The sequence below is a fragment of the Benincasa hispida genome, chromosome 9, assembly GCF_027475165.1.
Source record: "Benincasa hispida cultivar pf3 chromosome 9, pf3_genome.v1.1, whole genome shotgun sequence".
NCBI lineage: Eukaryota > Viridiplantae > Streptophyta > Magnoliopsida > Cucurbitales > Cucurbitaceae > Benincasa > Benincasa hispida.
Window position 1 is genome coordinate 21,613,554 of NC_143486.1, and position 21,827 is coordinate 21,635,380.

General features: G+C 33.5%; 3 protein-coding genes across 3 annotated transcripts; 2 read left to right on the top strand and 1 right to left on the bottom strand.

The window, feature by feature from the left end:
* The first annotated feature begins 3,680 nt into the window (after window positions 1–3,680).
* ALG3 (asparagine-linked glycosylation 3) lies at window positions 3,681–8,708 on the top strand. Its single transcript, XM_039044083.2, has 13 exons — window positions 3,681–4,044; window positions 4,129–4,163; window positions 4,570–4,707; window positions 5,186–5,254; window positions 5,885–6,042; window positions 6,121–6,187; window positions 6,284–6,337; window positions 6,609–6,697; window positions 6,876–6,992; window positions 7,435–7,568; window positions 7,707–7,785; window positions 8,009–8,065; window positions 8,161–8,708. The coding sequence occupies exons 1-13, from the start codon at window positions 3,909–3,911 to the stop codon at window positions 8,327–8,329; spliced, it is 1,302 nt and encodes a 433-aa protein (XP_038900011.1). The 5' UTR covers window positions 3,681–3,908; the 3' UTR covers window positions 8,330–8,708.
* A 1,161-nt stretch (window positions 8,709–9,869) lies between these two features.
* HSBP (heat shock factor binding protein) lies at window positions 9,870–13,966 on the top strand. Its single transcript, XM_039043885.2, has 5 exons — window positions 9,870–10,033; window positions 12,771–12,824; window positions 13,037–13,060; window positions 13,127–13,169; window positions 13,640–13,966. Exons 1-5 carry the CDS (start codon window positions 10,031–10,033, stop codon window positions 13,783–13,785), a joined length of 270 nt encoding a protein of 89 aa, XP_038899813.1. The 5' UTR covers window positions 9,870–10,030; the 3' UTR covers window positions 13,786–13,966.
* Window positions 13,906–21,574, bottom strand: LOC120084594 (protein RALF-like 33). The gene is made up of 3 exons (XM_039040402.2): window positions 21,475–21,574; window positions 20,757–20,777; window positions 13,906–14,258 (listed from the first exon to the last, which is right to left on the bottom strand). The coding sequence occupies exons 1-3, from the start codon at window positions 21,572–21,574 to the stop codon at window positions 14,026–14,028; spliced, it is 354 nt and encodes a 117-aa protein (XP_038896330.2). The 3' UTR covers window positions 13,906–14,025.
* Window positions 21,575–21,827: the final 253 nt, after the last annotated feature.

Genomic DNA, 21,827 nt, shown 5'->3' on the forward strand with positions numbered 1-21,827 from the left:
TAAACAGATTGAGCAATTTAAGTTTGACTATGAGAATTGGTAGAGATGTGACAACTGTTAACGCATAATGAGATGCATAGAGAAGTAGATGTTTGTGTTTAAGTGTGCAAAGTTGTTATGTCTTAGTTCATATGTTATGTTTGGGTGTGCAAAGTTCATATGTTGTGTTTGGGTGTGTAGAGTTCATATGTCAGTGTTATCTAGTTTAGTTTTTTGTACTCTAAAATAATTTGCTAGTATGAACACTATTTTTTAAAATCTTATAATTCAATTATTGTATCCATCCTATTTGGAATAAGAGTTTGATTGCATTTTTTTATTCTTTCCAATCTCAAGATTGTAGGATTGTATCAATTGCAACGGAAGCACAAGGATCATCTAAGCATTCAAATTCCTTAATTTTGGCAAAATATAAAGCCTGCTTTTGTAGAAAAATGGGTTTCAAGACATATCTCTTGTAGAATTTCTTTAAAGCTCCATTTCTAGTTGCTATCTTCTCCATATCTTGTTGTAGACCACCTCAAGATCTTCCCCACTATTCTATTGGTGCTCTATATTGAGTTGTGGGACTCAAAACAAGCCTGAATCAAGGGATGAAGGAGAATAGCTCACTACAGCAACCTTGTTGAAGAACCATTCTTCAAACCGAAATTTCTCTCAAAATTATGTAGATTGCATTCCCGTTTTTCACTCCAATCTCTTCATTATATTGCAGATCAACATGCAAAGAGAAGAGCTGCATGAGTTGCAGCTCATGCTAGAAGAAGACAAGGCCAAGATGTTGCTTCATGTGTGAGGTACTTCAAAGATAGATAATGGAAAAACTCATTTTTCCATTTAAGTGTGTTTTGTTTTCCAATTTTCAATTTTATCTAAAAATCAAAATTTGATTTTATAAATCTATTTTTATTTTAAAAATAAAAATTTAATTAATTTCATAAATTAATTATTAAATAAAACTTAATTAAATTAATATCAAATATTAAATTAATTTTAACACATATCCATCTTTATATATTTAAATCATATTTAAATATATAAATTCTCCTATTTCGTTTAATTCTAAAATTAAACATAATTATATCTCATATAATTACAAATTCCCGTAATTCTAATTTGAACGTTTCAAATTAACTTATCACGCTATTTTAAAGCTAGTCCATTACAAGCTAGTAGGGAGACCTTGCGGACCTATAGATCATGAGCTCCAATGATCTGAGATTAATTGGCTAAATTCATTAGATCATATTAATCTCCATTCGTTAACTAATGAATCATTCCACTAAAACTCATAGTTGCACTCCCCTCACTGTAGATATATTATGTCAACATGATTTAACCATAATCAACAAGTCAACCCTTCATAGGTTGTTCGTAATAACAGCTAAGTCAAATATCTGTTTTACCCCCGAGATTATGTCTTATTCCTCAAGTCCCTACTGATCCTCTAATGAATAACTGGTTTGTGATCCAATCACCAAACCAAATTCTCTTAACCTAGTGAGAGGGTGTGGCCCATTGTTCAAGACTTGGATTCAGTACTTGAGAGAACAACCTTTCTCTTATCCCTAAATCGGGTAGGCATGAACTCCATCTTGCAAGGCTATGTCCCCAGCTATTCATTCGATCTTATCCCGAAAATGGTAAGCTTATTGAGCAGTGCTGTTGGACTACTCTCACCGTTTGCAGATCAAAGGATAATCTCGAACAAACAGGAGTTCATAGCTAACTTAGGATTAAGATCGAGTTAACCTAAGTCATCTAGGTGAAATAGCCAGTCTTAAATAGTAAATAGCGTTATAAAGTAAGAGTGACTTATTTCTTGGTTCTGATCTTATGCAAACTCATTGCATAGAACGCCCACACTCTCATGTCATAACATGTACGAATTAGAATCACATCGTATGTAGCACTTTACAACTCTTTGTAACAACTACAAAGTAGGCCGCATCCAATGGTGTTATCAGAATAAGGTACCGAACCTCATTCATGTACCATAGATCATTTTGACTATTTACTCGAACCTGATCCACTCTTATGTCTCCACAAAAAGTTCAAGTACTCATACAATAGTTATAGGTCTTAGTTTATTGGATTTAGACTTTCATACAATTTATGAGATCAATAACAAGTATATTGATAATAGAAAATGTTTATCATTTTAGAAACTGCGAGTTTTTAGGACATAAAACCCAACAAAGATATGGTATACAGTTCAATTTTTTATAATTCATTCTAAACTTCCCATTAAAGAAAGTCAAATAATTTTACAAAATAGTGTTAATTTAGATTGAATATGTAATTCATTAAATTCATTCTACTGATGAAAAAAATTTAGATAGGATATGAAATTTATTACATTCATCCCCCTCAAAAGATTTTACCTCATTTATTGGCCTTATACATGGCCATTTTACAACTTGCTTGAAAAAAATTTGTATCCATGTTTAAGGGCCACATGCCATGTGCCATTTGTACATGTCACAAAAAATCAACAAATATATGATATCTATGCAATAAGGGACTAGTGGAAATTACAAAAAGGGGACATAAGAGATCTGAAAAAGGAGATCTGTGAATGGGATTCACATGCGAGAAAGGGGAGAGAAGAAATCTGAAGGATGACATATGAGAAAGGGGAGAGGGGGAGATGTGAGAGGGAGAGGGGAGAGGTAGAGACGTGTGAGGGAAAGAAGAGACATACGAAACACCCCTCCAAATTGAATTACTGTTTGCAAACCATTGGACTGGACATTTGAAATGGGTGATATATAAAAGTGGGCCCTCAAACATTGAGATGATATAGGATTTCTTCTCAACTCATATTGGGCCCTCGAACACACCCTTAGTTTTGGAGTAAAAACAATACATTATTAATTTAAATATTAATATTTTATCACTATATTTATAAAAATTGGAATATTACATCGTTATATTTAATCTCTTGGATTTGACATATTTTTTTTATTTTTTATTTTGATAGAATAAAGTGACACATTTAAAAGGTTCACTTATTATTATTATTTTTAAATATTTATATTGTTTGTCTATCCTGTTGTGTCAATCTTATTGACAGTTGTTTAATAGGCATGTTATATATTTATATCATCGAATCATTTAATTAATGGTGTTGTTTCGTTGAATCATATTCAATATAGATTTTTTTAACCATATGTAAGGTAGGATAATCAAATCTTTGACTTTGATTTTTGACTTGATAGTACAAGCAAAACACTATGTTAATCAAGTCATGCTCATTTTGGTAGTTTAATATAGAATTTCATACAATTAAATACACATTTTCTAAAAGTTTAAAATTATAATCAGTGCTAGACCTAATACAACACCGAAGTTAGAGTTACAATAAAAAAAAACACAAATATCATCATAGTTTAATGTATAATATTGCAATCATAAAAAAAAAAAGGAGTGCATTTTGCCAATACTTTTTAGCCTTAGTACATGTTTAGAAGTGATTTCAACTTAAAGTTAAAATAATTTTTTCTCCATACAAAATCATTTTGAAACACGTTTTTATTCACCAAAAATTAACATTTTATTTTATAATTTTAAATATAATTTTCAATCGTCAAAACTAATTTTGATTAAAATTATGCTTCAAATGATTTTGAAAAAAAAAAAAAGAAGTAATTTTAAGCTTTCAAAAACACAATAGCACCATGCTTCTTTTCAAAGAAAGAAAGAAAAAAAAAAAAAAAACTCCTCTTGTTAGGGCTCAAAATTCAAATGCTTGGATTTAGATGTAAAATCCACGTTGGGTAAAAAGCCCAATTTGCAGCCCATCCAAAAATGGCGATTTCGATCGGCCTGCTTCTCGGACCAGCGCCGTCTCAGTCAACGGAATTGCAAGTCAGTGGACGGAGGGCACATCGACGACGGGGAACGCCATGGCTGCCAAATCGGCGAAACCTCCGAGGTTATCAGCCAGCCACAAATATTGTCGAAATCCGAAGCTTGCATTCGCGTTCTTTTTGTTACTGGCCGATGCCATCCTTGTCGGCCTTATCATCGCATATGTCCCCTGTGAGATCGAATTCCTACTCATTTCTGTTCTTTAAGATGAATTTTCGATGTGCCCTTTTGACGCCATTGATTGTTTGTTTCCAGATACTAAAATTGATTGGGACGCTTACATGTCACAAGTAAGTCGTCTTACTAGTAGTAGATATTTTGATTTTGGCTTAACTATATATGCCGTGACCCCAATTCCTCAGATAAAACAGCAAAAAACCATAAATTACTGATTAAGATTAGAGTGTATGATAATTGTAAGATTAATTTGCTTAGAATTTGGAGCTCAAGTAAAGCATTTTATGATCTTGGACACTAATGGTCATCGTACTTGGTTCCAAGATTGGCCTTCCCGCTGTAAGAATTATAACAGTAAACAGAAAAAAAATGATAGTATTACAGATTAAGATTAGAATGTCTAAGAATTATTTCATTTTGCTTGGAATTCTGATCTCAAGTAAAGCCTTTATTGGACATCAATGAACATTTGTTTGATATTGTACTTAGGTTTTACATCTTGGTATTATTTTCAAGCAGGTAAGTGGATTTTTGGGAGGGGAGAGGGATTACAGCAAATTGCAAGGAGACACTGGACCTCTAGTTTATCCAGCTGGGTTCTTGTATATTTATTCTGCCATACAGTATGTCACTGGAGGAGAGGTCTATCCAGCGCAGGTAAATAGTTTGTACTTATAGAGATCATGGAACTGTGTCAATTACTCTTGGAGAAAGAGAAACTGATTTATTTATTTTTATTTTTATATTTATTTTCTTTTCAAAGTTGTTAGTAAGAAATATAGTTTATGACTTGGAAAGATTAATGATACTATTTACAAAAATCATCATCCACAAACTTGTGTTCTAGTTGAAAAACTGCTTTAACTTGTTTTAGAAATTAGTTTATCCATTAGAATATAGGATTTGTTTTCACAAAAAGTATTTCAAACACTTCTTTGCAATTTTTTGTTCTAAAAATGGAATGATCTTTTTAGCATGTTTAAATAAGTTCACATTTTCTTTGCTGGTGAGGTGGGTCACATTATCTGATAAAAATTTCAAGTGCTTCATACTTCTTTCGTATCTACACTTCTGCCATATGGATTCAGGGAATATTGTTTTTGTTCCGAGTTGTAATGAACTTCTATTATTGCAGATTCTTTTTGGTGTCTTGTACATTATAAATCTGGGAATTGTCTTATTTATCTATGCAAAGACCGATGCGGTAAGCATTTGTCTCCCCTTCCTTATCTCATTCTACTTCTTTTATGCTGCAGAATATAAACTAGGTGCCTTGACACAAGTAACACAACTTAGCCGGCAGCATATTAGTCCTTACCTTAGCTGAGGCTAACACTAATTACGAGTAGTAGTATATGTCCAAGTAGTAATTGTAGATGGCAATAAGTAGTTTAATCCCATTTTGAAGTTTTTACATGGTCTTGCTTCATTGACCGCTTCTTTAGCTTTATTTGATAGTGATATGGGCATAGTATGGTTTCCTATCAAATACTTAGTATGATCTTTATTGTATGTTTCTTCTTTGCACTTATCCAGATCTTGGTTAGTGTCTTTCTTGATGAAAAAAGACATTCTCCCTTGTGCTTTATGGTCAAAACTATAATCTGTAAAATCATTTGACACTGGCCTTTCTCTTTAGTTCTGTCGCCGTTGCAATCTGGACTTCCTTTTCATCTTGCCCTTGTATTCTTTCATTTCTTCTCAACTAAAGTAATTGTTTCTATACACACACAAAAAAAAAAAAAATCTTGCCCTGCCTGTTACAGACTGAGGATGTAGAACGTCTTTGCTACTTTCTAAATCTTCAAAACCTTTCAAATTGATTGTCTTCCAGCTTCCGTTCTGGTCTTTTTGCTTACTATCCCTCTCCAAACGAGTGCACTCCATCTTTATGCTTCGTCTCTTCAACGATTGCTTTGCCATGACTCTTCTTCATGCTGCATTGGCCTTAGTTCTTCTACGAAGGTGGAACCTTGGATTAATCATCTTCAGGTATCATAATCTCTGTTGTAGTATCATCTTATTTTTTTGATGTTACCGCTTTTAACTTCTAGTTATCTATTTCTGTAGTCTTGCTGTTTCCATAAAGATGAACATTCTTCTATATGCACCACCCTTATTACTTCTGATGTTAAAGGTAGTTTTTGTTTTCATTTTTATTGTTTACTTGCCTTAGTTTCCAAATTTATTTTTGTTCAAATTATTTGTTAAGATACTCCAACCTATGTGACAGGCTATCGATATCAGTGGAGTGATAACAGCTTTAGCTGGGGCAGCTCTTGTGCAGGTGCTTTGCTTCCTATCTTAATTTTCAATGTCAGTAGCTGATGTCTTCTGGGTTAAAAGAGCTCTTAATTTTGGATTCCTTTATGGTATTTTTTGACATATTATTATTTTCCCCATAAAATTTGTTTTATAGTGCTTTCAAGTTTACCATGAGTTTCTACTAGCTTGATGTATAAGGAGGGCTGGGCGAGTTTTAATTTTTAAAATTGCTATTTCCATCATCGAGAGTGCCTTGTCATCTATTTACGCTTACCTGTTCAACGGTTTTGCAGATTCTTTTGGCACTTCCTTTTATAGTTTCACATCCATTTGCATACATATCAAGAGCTTTCAATCTTGGGCGCGTCTTCATCCACTTTTGGTACATCTCACTGTACTTGAAAGCCCTGCTCATTTTGAAGAACATCTTATACCTGTATTTATTAGCTATTTTCTAAATGGTACAATATAGTTGGTTTAAGAGAAACTTCTTGTGTTGAATCATCTTTATTTGTAATTCTGTTTCTTCGATTCAAAGTGCTTGTGCCTTGGTGTATTAGGTCCGTTAACTTCAAGTTCGTCCCCGAACCAATATTTGTGTCAAAACAGTTTGCTGCTTTGTTGCTGATTACTCACCTGATATTGTTGGCAGTTTTTGCTCATTACAAGTGGTGCAAGTAAGTGCTTTACCTTTAACTGACAATAAAGTAGGGATTAATGTTATTATGGTGATAATATTCTATGAACCTGTTAGGAGGGGAAGATTTTCAGAGAAAACATTGGTCATAAATTTTATGAGAATCTCGTTTCTGCAAAGTTGATGTCTAATTGTAAGGACAAAAATATTTATCTCTTTTTTGTTTTTTTCCCCTTCCGGTTTATTTATTTATTGAATACAATGGGGGTGGGAATTTTTACCAGGACCTCTGGGTCATTAACATATATTTTATGCTAGTTGATCTAAGTTCATTTTGACCCGGTTTATTTTTATCGGTCGGTAAACGTTGTCAATCTATGAATTGGCTGTCTAGTGGGTTATGAGTCCTATGATTGCACTGGTTTATCTTTTGGAGCATGTGCCGCACCATTAATATTTAATATTTGTTCACTTTCTTCTAGGCATGAAGGTGGGCTTTTCAATTTCATCCATTCTCAATTTCTCTCTATTAAACTTAGATTGGCTCCTGTAAGTTCCTTTCCCAAGCAGATATCTAAGAATAACAAGCCATCCTTCAAGTTACTCCAGGAAGAACGTACGTTGGTGGTAAAATGATGTTTGATGTGAACTGAAATATGATGATTTGTTATATACATTTCTTATCTTTTCTTGGTGTCTAACACCCGTCTCTCGTTTTCACTGGACGATTCCTCCCACTATTTCATCGGCTCAGATGTTGTAACAATGATGTTTGTTGGGAATTTCATTGGTATTTTGTGTGCTCGATCACTGCATTATCAGTTCTACTCATGGTAAGCTCAAGTCACTCTAGTCCTTCACAATTAATGGAAAAGGATGAATCATCTCAAACCACTTGTTGACGACTGCATCTCATATTTTTACTAACACCATTCTATACTCTAGCAATGGTGCCTGAAATTTCGTTTATATAATCTGCTAATCATGGCCATATAACTTGTCCTATCTGAAGAAATGTGTTATTGGCTCTAAATTTCAAAATTGGTTATGCTGCAGGTATTTCTTTTCCATTCCATATCTGTTGTGGAGGACACCGTTTCCTACATTATTACGGTACCTTGCTGAAAAACTCATCAATCTTGTCTGGATTAATTTGGACACATACAATATATCGTTATTGTTGATTATTTTTTGTTTTGTTTTTGTAGTTTGCTTCTGTTTGCAGGGATAGAGTTTTGTTGGAATGTCTATCCTTCAAATATGTACTCCTCCATCATGCTTCTAAGTCTTCACCTAATTTTGCTTTGGGGTTTGTGGACTGGACCAGCTGAGTATCCTTATGTTCACAGCAAAGCATCAGATAGAAAACAAAAATGAAAACACAACTCTTCATCTGTGTATCACTATCAGTAGATTGAATTGCATAGAGTTTATATTCTCCATGTTTGATTTTCAGCTGGCTTTCTTGTGTTACTTTCTTTTATTTTATTTTTCTCTTCTTCCTCTAGCCGGAGGGGTATCGATAATATCGTAGGGGAATGAGGTCGGATCAACTCTGGGTTGTCGAGCATCAAATTTGAGGCTGATTTAGTTTGAGTCTTTCCCCTATGTTATTGTCCATTTGAGCTATTCAGTTTAGATTTACAATCCTACAATAGTAAGATTACAAAGTTATGTAACCCAATTAAATCATATTTTACACAGTTGTGCTTGGGTTTTTGAGTTAACATGAAATTATTGTAGTTTAAAATTGAAACTCTTACCATCCCAACAATTCTTAATTCAGGAATTTTTTCCATAAAAATAGACCCTAACAAACAGTAACATGGGAAATATTGTCCTTGATTAGTCATAATTTTTAGTTTGAACTTTAGTTAACGCCACACCAAAGGGAGAGGCAAGAGGGAAAGTGAACTCTAAACCCAACTGCCTTCTCTTTTGCATTCTCTTCAGCCTTCAGAATATAGCAAAAATTTTATAGCAAAGTCAAAAGGTTTTCAAATTTTGAAAATTTGAATGTCATACCTCCAAAACTTTGCATAGTCTTTTCAAATGACTAAAATACCCTTTGGATATTCATTGTTTATATTTTTACAGGAAACATGTTAGATTATAATATTTGTCCTTATTCATGAACTTTTAAGGTCTCATTTAATAATTATTTGATTTTTAAAAATTGTGTTTGTTTTTTCATCTTCATAGCCCATATTTAAAAATAAATTCAATTTTTCAATTTTTTCTTTAGATTTTAAAACATGCATTAGATATTAAAAACACTCCAAGAAGATATATAACAAAAAGGGGATGGGCAATTTCGCATATTTTCACATTTAGGATTGGTTATCAAGTAGATCTAGATAATTTCAATTCTGTATGAAAAATCTTGAATCATGTTTACATTCATTTTACTAATGTATCAACTAGTAAAACACAAATGCCACTCCATTAGATAAAATTATTATGAGGTTGCATGATTATTAACCGTATTAGAATACAGTTAAATTATAAATTTAGTTTTTGAACTTTGAAGTTTTTATTCATTAGGTCAAAGAATTTATAAAATTACAAACGTAGTCCCCAAGCTTTTGAAAAATTTTAAAAATTTATGAATCCATTAGATGCAAATTAAAAGTTTAGGGTTCTACTAACATAAAATTCAAATTTATAACTTATAGATCAATTAATTTTTAACAATTTTAAAACTTTTAAGAATCTATTAGATACAAAATTGAAATTTCAGAGATCCACGAAATAAAAAGGAAAATTTAGAAACTTATTTAAACAATATAAAAAAAGCAAAGGACCAAATAATCGTATATATCAAATTTTATGGACTAAAATTGTAATTTAAACTTAAATTTCCTAATGTGAGCATCACGTTACATAATGACCAATGGCAAAATGGCAATTTTGTGGAAAGTTTGGGGACAAAATGGGCATCCAGTCCTTAAGCACAAGCTAGGCAGCCATTCCCATATTCTTCATCCGCATTCTCCACCCGCTCGCTAACTGGACGATTGGGCACCGCGAATTTTAGAATATCTTCCGATTGTCTCTTGAAGATCCAGTTTTGCAGTAATGGTGGGCATTCCCCTTCTTTAGCCTCATTCCATTTAATTACGCTTCTTTACTGTTCAATGTCATTTCTCTTGTGTTTCCATTTCGCATAGCTTAGATTTGAAACTTTTGAAAGAACTTATTCTTCTGACATGAAATTCTGTTGTGAATTCTATTCATGTGGTCGTTTAATGATTCTGTTTCACCTTTAGTTGCTCAATCGTCTTGTAACCTTTTGCTCACTTTGAACAATGCCCCACTAGATCACCTTAGGTTTTAGATACTAAATGTTGGTTTGGGGTTCGGTTACTTGTTACTGTCTTGTGGGGTTCATCGTTTTAATTGATGTTTGTAAGCTTCTTCTTCTTGGTAGTGTGATTACGTGTGGAGATTCGAACTTTCTGGATTTCCTTTTTCAAAGTTGGGTTTTTTTAATTTGGTCTGCATGCCGTGTGATATGGTGTAGTTTTGTTGCTGAGAGGCTGAAATGAATCCTCCATTGCTAAGGAGGCAACTGGACATTAAACATCTTTGTAAGATGAAAGGGATTATCATTAATATTTATTTTTGAAACTCTTAGGATCGTGTTGAGTGGGTATTCTTTTTGGGATAAAGGAGGGCTTTGGGTTTAAATTGAGATCTTCGATTTGGTCAATTGTGTCTGGTTCATACACTTTTCTACTTGGATTAATGGAAAGGGTACAAGTAAAACATTTGCCGCTACTGGTTTAGGTTCCGTCGTTCGTTTTCTTGGTGGAGGTTGCTTTTGTAGGTTAGTGTTTAGAGGGGTAGATGGGGACTTAGTTGAAGATTTCCATGTGAGAAAGAATAAAGGTCACCTCACCCACTTTTAGTCTGTAGATGATAGATGATACTGTCTTTGTTAACTTAAACCAAATCCAGCAAATCTTTGAGGTCAATTTTGGGCATAGAAGTGATACGGAAAAGTATTTTCTTGTTGGAGTTGGTTGTTACGCTTCTAAGTTGGTTAGGTATAGTAGGCTAGGCTGGTGGGGTTTAAACTTTCTCGTTTGCTCTATAGCTACTGCCTACTTGGGTCTTTTGATGAGTTCACAATCCCAAATCTGTTTCAGTTTTGGCCTCCTTGTGGGAAAGGTTAAAATGATTTTTATTATATTTAAATATTTTAATTTCTTACAACCTTACTTGAACAAGATCTGTTCTATAGGTTGTACAATTGTGTCATTGAGTTCTAATTTTAATTTCTTATACGAAAGCTTCATTTTTTGAAGTAGGGAGGTTAAATTTGATTCAATATGTTTTGTTTTCTCTGCTTCCTATCCTATCCTAGTTTAGGATTCATTCTTTCATTTGTAAGAGGATGGAGAAACAGATTCTTTGTGGAAAGGTTAGGGGGACTGGGTGGGTGGGTGTCATTTGGCTAGCTGGGATCTTGTCATGAAATTGTGTGAAAAGGGTGGGTTGAGAATATGAAATCCCTTGCTTGAAATTTCTGCTCTCTCCTCTAAATTGGTCATGGTGGTTCTCGTTAGATTGTGGTGCCTTGTGATGTTATTGTAACAGAGCAGTTATGGGTCTTATTCCATTGGGTATGAAACAAGTGTGGCTAAAAATAATTTCCAAAAACATTGGAGGACTATCTCAATGAGTCTCCCATGCTTTTCCTAGTACTTAAAGTGTCCCATTGAGGAGGGGTCCCAAGTGCATTTTTGGCGGTATTAGAGGTCAGGTTGAGTTCTTTTTATTTCCTCTTTCCAGGTTTTTATAATCTTTCCTCCGAGAAAGTTGCTTTCATTGCCTCGATTCTCTTTTTATTTAGGGATTCTACTCTGTATTACTTTGGATCCAGGAGTCTTTTGTCTAATGGGGAAATTCTGAAGTTGTCCTCTTTTCTATCCATTTTGCATGATTTCCTGGGGTACAAGGATTATTGTGTGTGGATACTTGAGTCTTCTCGCTAGTGTTTTCTTGTGGATCCTCTTTTTTTCATATGATTGTCCTTTCCCTTTTGTCAAATCCCTTATTTTTTTCATGGGAGGATTAACACCCTTCACTATATCCAAAGACCATCTTCTGTCCTTCTAGGCCCTTATGGTGCAAACTGCGGATAATGTTCTTTGGGGTTTTTAGTTTTCTGAGACAATTTGGGACACACTTTTGGAGGTTTTAGGTGTCCAAGTGACCTGTAGCAGTTTGGATAAGGCTGTGATGTAGGTGTTATACCGCCCTCTGTTCTGAGATAGAGGGATGGCTCTTTAGCATGTTGCTTTCTTTGATCTTATGGAATATCTAGCCTGAGGGAATTAGCAAGATAGGTATGGGGAGCTCTTTGGGAGGAAATTTGGGCCTTGTTTAGGTTTGCCTCCCTTTAGGTCTTGGATAGGAAGGATTTTTGCGATTACTCTTTATCTCATTCTTTTGAGCTATAGCTTCCCCCCGCTGTTTTTGGCTCTCTTTTTGTACCCCTTATATATTTTGTTGGTTGTGGCTGATTGCTTTTGGGAGGATAAAGAACATTTTACCTTGTCCAGTGGCCAAGACATCAGTTTTCAAGGTTATTTAAATAACTATTCACCTTTGGAGTGCTACTGATTGTTAAATGTAATTGTCACAAATGAAAATGTTTGATGCTTGATCTTAATTCTCTTTCAAGATTGTAATTCCACCTCCAGTGATTCTAATTTGTTTGACTTATTATTGTTTGTATTATTTGACTGGTTTGTTTTTGTACCATTGTGTGACAGCGTGAAATGCACATTTTACTCTTTTTATCTTGCAGGATGGGCATGACTCTGAAGATGCAAAGCAAAGCACGGCTGATATGACCATTTTTGTGAGTTCATTTTCTTTTAGTTTATTCTCTTTGTTTTTCCCTGTTCGATAGTCCCTAACTTATTGGAAGTTGGTTCTATGAAGTCTCTCATTTTCCTTTTGATGAATACTCTCGTTCTGTCTAAAATTTGACCCCCATAAGGCACTCTTAATTGTTTCATGATGGTTTATCGTTAAATTGGTATTAACTCTTCTTCTTCTTCTTTTCTTCAGGTGCAAAATCTTCTTCAACAGATGGTGAGTTTCAGTTAGTGAAAGTTTCTGGTAGAGAAATCTATGTCTAACAAAAACTTCTTTATGCAGCAATCTAGGTTCCAAACCATGTCTGACTCCATTATCACAAAGAATATCCTTCGAAGTACTTCTATTTATTTTTAGCAGTTGTAATTATGATGAGTAATTGTTTCTGATAGGCCTGGTTACATTTTGATTTTCGAGTTTTGCAAAATAAATCATATAATTATTTATTTGTTTGTATAGGCTAGATAATGCAATTTTCTGAGTATTATGATTTCTTTTTTCACTCTAGAAAACGATGATCTTGTAAAAGTTATTTATAGTTGAAACATTCTTATAGGGAAATGATAGTAATGATCTTGAAATGGATTGTTGAACGAACCTTAATTCCTTCTAATGGGGTTTTTGAATCCTGTAGAATCAGAGATCCTTTATATTAGTCACCTTGATTGCAAGTTAGAATTTGTTTGACTTTCTAGTACAGCTTTGGGCTTTAGATTCATTGGAAAAGAAGTTGATTGTAGGATAGCTTTATTGTAATAACTGATAATAAATAAGCTTTCTTTAACTTGAATATACTCGATGAGATGGGGAGCCGCATAAACGAATTGGAGCAAAGCATCAACGACTTGAAGGCTGAGATGGGTGTTGAGGGTTCTCCATCACCGCTGCCTCCTTCAAAGTCAAGTTCAGATGAAGTGAAGAAAGAGGAAGGTTCTGCCTAGAAATAGTTGAGTGTTTGCTTTATTGATGAGTTTGATCACTTGCAATATTCTCTTTCTGCTGTTGCGTTTGTGAAATTGAAGCCAGTGCTTTAGGATGAAACAGAAAAGTGCAATATGTTATAGACTTGGACTTGCTGTTTCTGCATGATTTCTTATTGATAATATAGTGATGATTATACTCTATGATGACTTCATACAACTACTACTGCCCATATCTGGCAAAAAAGTAAACACAACTCATTAGCTTCGGCAACGAGAAATAGCATTGCAGCCACGGTCATAGGGGTTTGCCTCGGCACCTGGCTGACAATTGTAGTAAGATGCTCCTCTGCGTGAGCATGGCACCGTGTTGGCCTTGAGCGCGTCGTAGCTTATGTAGTTTAAATCTGCCAATATGCGTCTATTGATATCAGAGTTCATCTCAAATTCAATATCGCCCATCATGCACTCTGCCATGGATCCATGACAGCGAGCTCGAGCTCCATCCAGGACCCAGCTCGGGGTCTTAGTGCTGGTGGTCAATACTGCAGTGGAGGAGACCGTAAGGATTGCAGCAACTAAGAAAAATGGAAGAAGAAAAGAAACCTTGGCCGCCATTGTTTCTCTGCTCTCCTTGGTATGTCAATACAACCCACTTTAATCATTTATATTGAAATACTTGCTAGTTGCTTGGAATTGGTAAACAGGAGCTGGTAGCTACTTCTGTTTTTTGTTTGTTATATGGGTTTTGTTTTAATCTATAAAAATGTGCTGACTTCTTATTTGGTTTGCAGTTTGAAACTGTCTTACTAATTTGGCAATGTTCATATAATGAAATGAGTTCAAAATAGATTTATATTACACTTTGTTTATTGTCAAGCAAAGACTTATTATGGATGGAGTGGAGAATAATCAATTGGGGGCGTTTTTCATTTCTATTATTGTTTTAAAAGTCTGAAGACAGGCTGGAAGCTTTGATTTTAAATTATAAAATACTAATGAAAACAATAGAAAAGTAGAATCAATGATTATATACAAGTTTTAAAAACGCTATAAACTTGTGTCTTTTCATGAGTATATTAGCCATTAGTTTTTAAGTGTTTATTTAGTCTTGAAAATATAGAAAATTTGAATTATGTTTATGGCCTTTTATATACCTAATTAATTTTAATATTCAATATTCATATTGGTTGATGGGAATTCAAATGATATATTAGATGCAATTTGGTTTAAATGCTATCCTATATTTCAAGCTTTGGTTCGTTTACCTCATTTTACTTTCAATATGTACATTGTGGTTCTTTTATTTTTTATTTTTGATAAATTTTGGTCCCTTCTTTTTCATTTTTATCGATTAAAATATCAGGACACTAATTCACCAAATTTCTTGTTGAAATGTAATCTTAAGTTTGTATTGAAGGGTTTTCTTTTCATTGTAATGTTTTATGTTAAAAGTTTGAAAATAGGTACCAAAATGGCCACCTTTTAGCATACATGTACAAATCTAAAATGAATACTTTAAAAGTATAGCAACAAAATGAACAAAATTTGAACAAAATTTGAAATTAGGACTGAAACAGAATAGCAACAAAATGAACAAAATTTGAAAGTAGGATGAAAACGAGTATTTTAAGAGTACAAAGACGTAAATAAACAAAATAACGAATAAAAAATAAATTGGAATTTAGTCTATGTGTATGTTTCATATGGCTTTGCCTATATATTGGTCCTGTTTGGTTAAAATTTTAAGGAGTATTTGTAATTCATTAATAACACTTTTTAGAAATGATAAACATAAATTAAAAAAGAAACACTTTGAAAGTACTTTTTTAGAAAAAGCATTTAATTAACACTTTTTTTTTTTTTTTTTCATTTTTTTTAGGTCGGGTGGGTTATATAAAATTATTTTCAGTGGGTCTCACTGTCTATTATTTCATTCAGACGGCTAAATATTGGCTTCATCAACTACTCCAACATTTATACAATTTGATATTTAATTTTGACTTTGCATTTGGTAGGTTTAATCCCTACCTGCATTATTATAATCCATTCACGTTGGGTTGAATGTCTTAAAACTTGTAGTTTGTAAATATTAAAAATATTCTATTTTGACAATAAAGTTGTTATTGAGGTTATTAAATAAAAATGTTATTGAATATGTGAATTGTAGATTTTTAACCTTAAATCCAATAAACTAAAAACCCCTGGCTATAGCATGAATACTTAAACTTTATATGGAGACATAAAAATGGATTAAGTTTGAGTAATAGTCAAAACGGTCTATAGTATAAGGATAAGGCTGAGCACCTTAACTTGGGGATACTATGGGTGCGACCCACTTTGTATTTGCTACAAACGATGTGATCATCGTTCATGTGGAGACATATGAATGGAGGTGTCCTATGCAATGGGTTTGCATAAGATCGAACCACGAAATAGTCACTTATACTTTATAACGCCGTTTACTAATAAGAATGACTAATTCAATTCGATGACCTAGGTAACTCGATCTTAATCATGAGCTAACTTGAACTCTTGTTTAGTTGGGATTATCCTTTAATCTTTAATCTGCATAGATGAGAGTGCCTCAACATTGCCGACTCAATAAACCTTCCATTTTAGGGTTCAGACAAGGTAGATAGTTGGGGACATAGTTCTGCAAGATGGAACTCGCTCCTACCTGATTCTAGAGATAGTAGATAGGTTGTTCTCTTAAGTGGTAACTCTAGGGTCTTGAACAAGGGGCCTCACCCTCTCAATGGCCCTAGAGGAACTTGGTTTGGTGGTTGGACCATAAACCAATTGTTCATTAGATGAACGGTAGGACTTAAGGAGCAAGATGTAATTATAGGGTTAAAATGGTAATTTTGATCCAGCTGTAATTACGAACAACCTGTGAAGGATTGATTTACTAATCATGGTTAAATGAAGTAGACAAAAATATATCTACAGTGGGGAGAGTACAACTATTGGGCTTTAATGGAGTGTCTCGGTAGTTAACGAATGTTGGTTAATTAGGCTAAAGAGTTTAGCTGATTAATCTCGGATTGTTGGAGCTCATGACCTGTAGGTCTATTAGGTCCCCTACTAGCTCATATCAGACTAAACCTTAGAACAGTGTGATGAGAATTTGAGATGTTCAAATTCAGATTAAGAGATTAAGTGTTAATTATACGCGATATAATCAAACGTTTAATTAAGAATTACACGTATTGGAGAGTTGAAAATATTTAAATATGATTTAAATATTATACATGAATAGGGATTCATACTCGAGATTGGTGTTTTAATTAATGTAATATAATTATTTATTTAAAATTAATTAGTAGAATTAATTTTGTTTAAAATTGTTTAAAAAGATATTAATTTTATTTAAAATTAATTTTATTCAAAATTAAAATTTGGATTTATGAAATTCAAATTAAATTAAAATCCGTTTCAATTTAATTTATGAAATTTAAATTCAAAATGGAATTTAGGGTTAGTGGAAAGTTCCCATTTTTCCAACTACCTAAACACCTCAAATTCCAACTTCAATTTAGTGCTCAATTGGTGTCATTTGGAGGATAATTTCCTTTTGCATGTAATCTTCTTTAAATAGCAGCTTTTATTTAAGAAAAAGTTCATGCAATTTGGTTTTTGAAGAAGAATTTGTTCTTCAAAATTCATACAAAAAACTCCGAACTCTCTCAAAATTTTCCTCCAATTCTCACACAATTGGATCCCATAATCCATTCTAAGACTAGAGAATAGTGGAAAAGACTCTAACAGTGGGCTATGATGAGTTCGTTTTCAGAATTAACAAGGGAGTTTTTGAAATTTTGAGTTCTACAAAGGTTGTTTTCTCAAATCCTAACTTTCATTATGAACATACATACTTAATCCTCAAAATTAATGTAGTTAGAGTGCTTATGATTCAATTACTTCTATATATGTGTAGTTAATTATTTCAATTGGTATCAGAGTAATTTTAAGCACTCAATTTACATTAATTTGGCTTTATGGGTGTTAATTCATGTGATGAATGTTGTGGTGGCTGAAGTGGATATATTATAGTTTTGACATCAAAATTTACCTTCAATTCAGTTGTAATTATCGTAATTGGCCTTTGTTTATAGGCTTTAATGTAGGAAGAAGGGTCTGTAAATTTGCTAGAGTCAATATAGTTGATCTTAGGTTGTAATTTGATGTCTTTAGAGCAAGGCGCAACAGGAAATGCAGCTGGAAGCTACTTTTGTCAAGCGGCACCATGACGCTGTTCATTAGCAAGCCCAACCACGACACTCCTTTAACAGTGCTGTGACACTATTCTTTAGCACTTCCAGAAACGCGTGCGCCAATTCGAAGTGTTCGGGAGCGATTCAGAGCTAAAGCTGAGTTATTAATGTAATAATTTAGTTGTTTCCTTGCTTAGGATGCCAAAATTAGCCAGTTTCAGTGTGTATTTAATTAATTATGCATTATGAATGTATATTTAATTAAATTAAATCTTGTTTGTGTATAGAGTATGACATGTAGATTTAAAATACCACTATAGAAAAGCATGTTACTTTTGGGTTTTGTGTCCTAAAACTCGTGGTTTGTAAACAATAAAACTTATTCTAAAAATTCAATAAGTTATTATTGAATATATGTATTGCTTTCAAAATGATCTATAGTATATGAATAAGGTTGGGTGCCTTATTCTGGTAACACTATTGGATGCGACCTACTCTGTAGTTGTTACAAAGAGTTGTAAAGTGCTACAAACGAAGCGATCCTAATTTGTACATGTTGTGACATGAGCAGTGGGGGCGTCCTATGCAAAAGAGTTTGTACAAGATCGGACCACGAAATCAATCACTCTTACTTTATAACGTTGTTTACTGTTTAAGACTGACTATTTCAAAGTGATAATCTAGGTAACTTGACCTTAATCCTGAGCTAACTATGAACTCCTATTTATTCGGGATTATCCTTAGATTTGCATAGGTGAGGGTTGGCTCAACAGCGCCAGCTCAATAAACTCCAATTTCAGGGGTAAGACCGGATAAATAGCTGGGGACATAGGGTGCAAGATAGAATTTACTCCTACTCACTTTTAGGGATAGTAGAGAGGTTGTTCCCTTAAGTGCTGACTCTGGGTCTTGAACAAGGGGATCCACCCTCTCACTGGCCCGAGAGGGACTCGGTTTGTTGATTGAATCACAAATCAATTATTCATTAGAAGATCAGTGGGACTCAAGAAACAGAAGGTAATCTCGAGGATAAAAAAGAGATTTGACACAGCCGTTATTACGAACCTGTGAAGGGTTAACTTACTAATCATGGTTATATCACGTGGACATAATGTATCTACAGTGAAGGGAGTTCAACTATGGGCTTTGCGAGGTCCCCCTACTAGCTCGTAAATGGATTAGCTTTAGAGAAGCGTGATAAGTTAATTTGAAACGATCAAATTAGAATTAAAGAAATTAGTAATTATACGAAATATAATTACACGTTTAGTTTTAAGAATTAAATGGAATTGGAGAATTAATATTTAAATATGATTTAAATATATGAAGGCGGATTTGTGTAAAATTATATTAAATTAATTAGAATTATTTAAATAATTATTTATTAATTTTATTAGAAAAATAATTTTGTAAAATTAATAATATTTTCAATTTTATAACAAAATTGATTTTTGAAATCAATTGAAAATTGAAAAGATTAAATAACACAAAATGGATTTATGGAATTTTCCATTATCATCTTCAAAGTAGCTCACACAAAACCCATTTCTTTAGGCTTCAATAACTCCAAGCATGACTTGCATCTCATGCAACCATCTTCTTTGCACGATAATCTGCAAATACTAAGAAGATTGAAGTGGAATTGAGGCATGTAATCCATAGAATTTTTGCTGAAAAATTTGGGTTGAAGAAGGTGTTCCTCAAGTGGGCTGCTATTGTGAGTTCTTCTCCAAGTCCCCTTCATTCAAGCTTATTTTGAGTCCCACAGCTCAATCTAGAGCTCTAAGAGAATAGTGGGGAAGATCTTGAGGTGATTTACAACAGATTTGGAGAAATTTGCAGCTGAGAATCGAGCTTTGAAGAAGTTCTACAAAGGTATGACTTGAAACCTTCTTATTTTAGTATGAGCATGCTTTAGTTTCTGCCAAAATTAATGAATTAGAATGCTTATTGATCCTTGTTGCTTCCGCTACTTGCTGATACACTCCAATAGTTACATGCATTAAAAATATGTTATAAGTGTTATAATATATAGTATACATGTGTAGAGTTTTAATATAAGTTGTTATATTAAATTATGAAATGTATGATATATGTTATGGAGAATGTCTAAGTTGTAAGTGTTATAAAATGAATTAGACATTTAAAATCTATAATAAAGATAAATGCATACTCACCTAAGGTTAACAAATGACACATTGTTTTAATAGTTAAAATAAGTCGTTATCTTGTAAAACTACGGTTACAAGCTCACCTGGTAAGATCTTGTCTAAGGCTAGAGGTACTTAAGTTGACGGTTTGTAGAACACCTGCTACCTAGGGATCGAGCCAATTTTTTTTATTTTTGTTAACCTAGTTTTATGAGCATGCGTGAGTGATGTGAGGTAATAAAAGGTTTATCACTTAGACGTTGTAGGTTAAATCTAGCATAAAATTTATACTCAGATAAACATCTAGAATTAGGTTGTATTTAATAAGCCATAATATACCTAAGTAAAAGTCTACCCAAATCGTCTAGAATATTTCAATGGGAGATTAATGATATATATGATATATTATTTTTAGCTCTCACGTCCCTAAGAGTTCACACCATGAGATTCTTACTCCGCTTCGTGTCGTTTTTAGGTGACAGCTTTATTTGAAAAGTGTTTGCATGGGTCAATAGTAAAGTGAATAGGGAAAGTTGTTCATAGTAAGTGGGGGAAGGAAGTGTGTCAACACATTCTACGGTCTCCTCCATTAGGTTGAACTGTTAGATTTCCATGTTTCGCTTGCTTGTCGTTTTTAGCAACCACCCAATAGGAGGGTAGTGACTTGGAATTGGAACAACCCAAACTCAAAAAATGAATAGGATCTCTTAGGTCCGCCTTCAGCATTGTTTACCCCTTGATAGCTTGGTGATACCGATCTCTGAGATCTGAAAGTGACGGGTTACATTTACAAAAATCACTAAGTGTTAGTAAGTTCTTGACCAAAGAGTGATAACTAAATATTATATGAATAAGAGTTATTTTGGTATTAATATTTAGTCAAGAATATCTTGATTCAGTGAAGGAGTAATTGACTGTCTCTCGATAGCAGTTATTCTAACTCACTAAAGTATCGTTGTAAATTAATGAGATATGGGTACCTTATTACTTTTGCTAAAACTTGATTGGATTTAATAGTATTTCACTAATAAAATTTGTTCACATTTTCAGCATGTCAAACTCAATAATTCAGCTACTTGCTTCGGATATGTTTAATGGTGACAATTACTCAACATGGAAATCAAATATAAACACGAGACTAGTAATTGATGATTTGATGTTCGTTTTAATGGAGGAATGTCCTCCAATTTCTGGCTTGTCAACAAACCAAATGTTCGGGATGCTTATGAAAGATGGGTAAGGACAAATGAAAAGGCTCGAGCCTATATTTTAGCAAGCATATCTAATGTCTTGATTAAAAAACACGAGAGCATGGTCACTGCTAAGGCGATCATGGATTTGTTGTAGACGATGTTCGGACAATCGTCCACATCTGTCAGGCACGATGCTCTTATGTACGTTTACGACTACCGCATGAAGGAAGGAACCTTTGTTAGAGAACATGTTTTGGATATGATGGTCCACTTCAATGTGGCGGAGAAAAACTTTGTTGTCATAGATGAAAAGAGTCTAGTTAGTTTCATCATGAAATCTCTTCCGAAGAGTTTTCTGCAGTTTTGAACTGATGCAATGATGAATAATATTAAATACAATCTAACCACTATTTTAAACGAGCTCTATACTTACCAGTCTCTTTTGAAGAGTAAGGGACATGAAGGAGAAGCAAATGTTGTTACCTTCAAAAGGTTCCAAAAAT

Bases quoted from the DNA above. Each gene is read 5' to 3' on its own strand.
- LOC120084594 (XM_039040402.2), bottom strand. From the start codon at position 21,574: ATGTTCTCTAACAAAGGTTCCTTCCTTCATGCGGTAGTCGTAAACGTA. The intron at 20,778-21,474 runs AACAAATCCATG...ACCCTCCTATTG, and splicing joins ATTGTCCGAACATCGTCTAC to GGTGGTTGCTAAAAACGACA. The intron at 14,259-20,756 runs GCAAGCGAAACA...ATGGAGCTCGAG, and splicing joins GTGGTTGCTAAAAACGACAA to CTCGCTGTCATGGATCCATG.
- HSBP (XM_039043885.2), top strand. The intron at 12,825-13,036 runs GTGAGTTCATTT...TCTTTTCTTCAG, and splicing joins CGGCTGATATGACCATTTTT to GTGCAAAATCTTCTTCAACA. The intron at 13,170-13,639 runs ATATCCTTCGAA...ACTTGAATATAC, and splicing joins TGACTCCATTATCACAAAGA to TCGATGAGATGGGGAGCCGC.
- ALG3 (XM_039044083.2), top strand. From the start codon at position 3,909: ATGGCTGCCAAATCGGCGAAACCTCCGAGGTTATCAGCCAGCCACAAA. The intron at 5,255-5,884 runs GTAAGCATTTGT...ATTGTCTTCCAG, and splicing joins TCTATGCAAAGACCGATGCG to CTTCCGTTCTGGTCTTTTTG. The intron at 8,066-8,160 runs GTACCTTGCTGA...TTGTTTTTGTAG, and splicing joins CCGTTTCCTACATTATTACG to TTTGCTTCTGTTTGCAGGGA.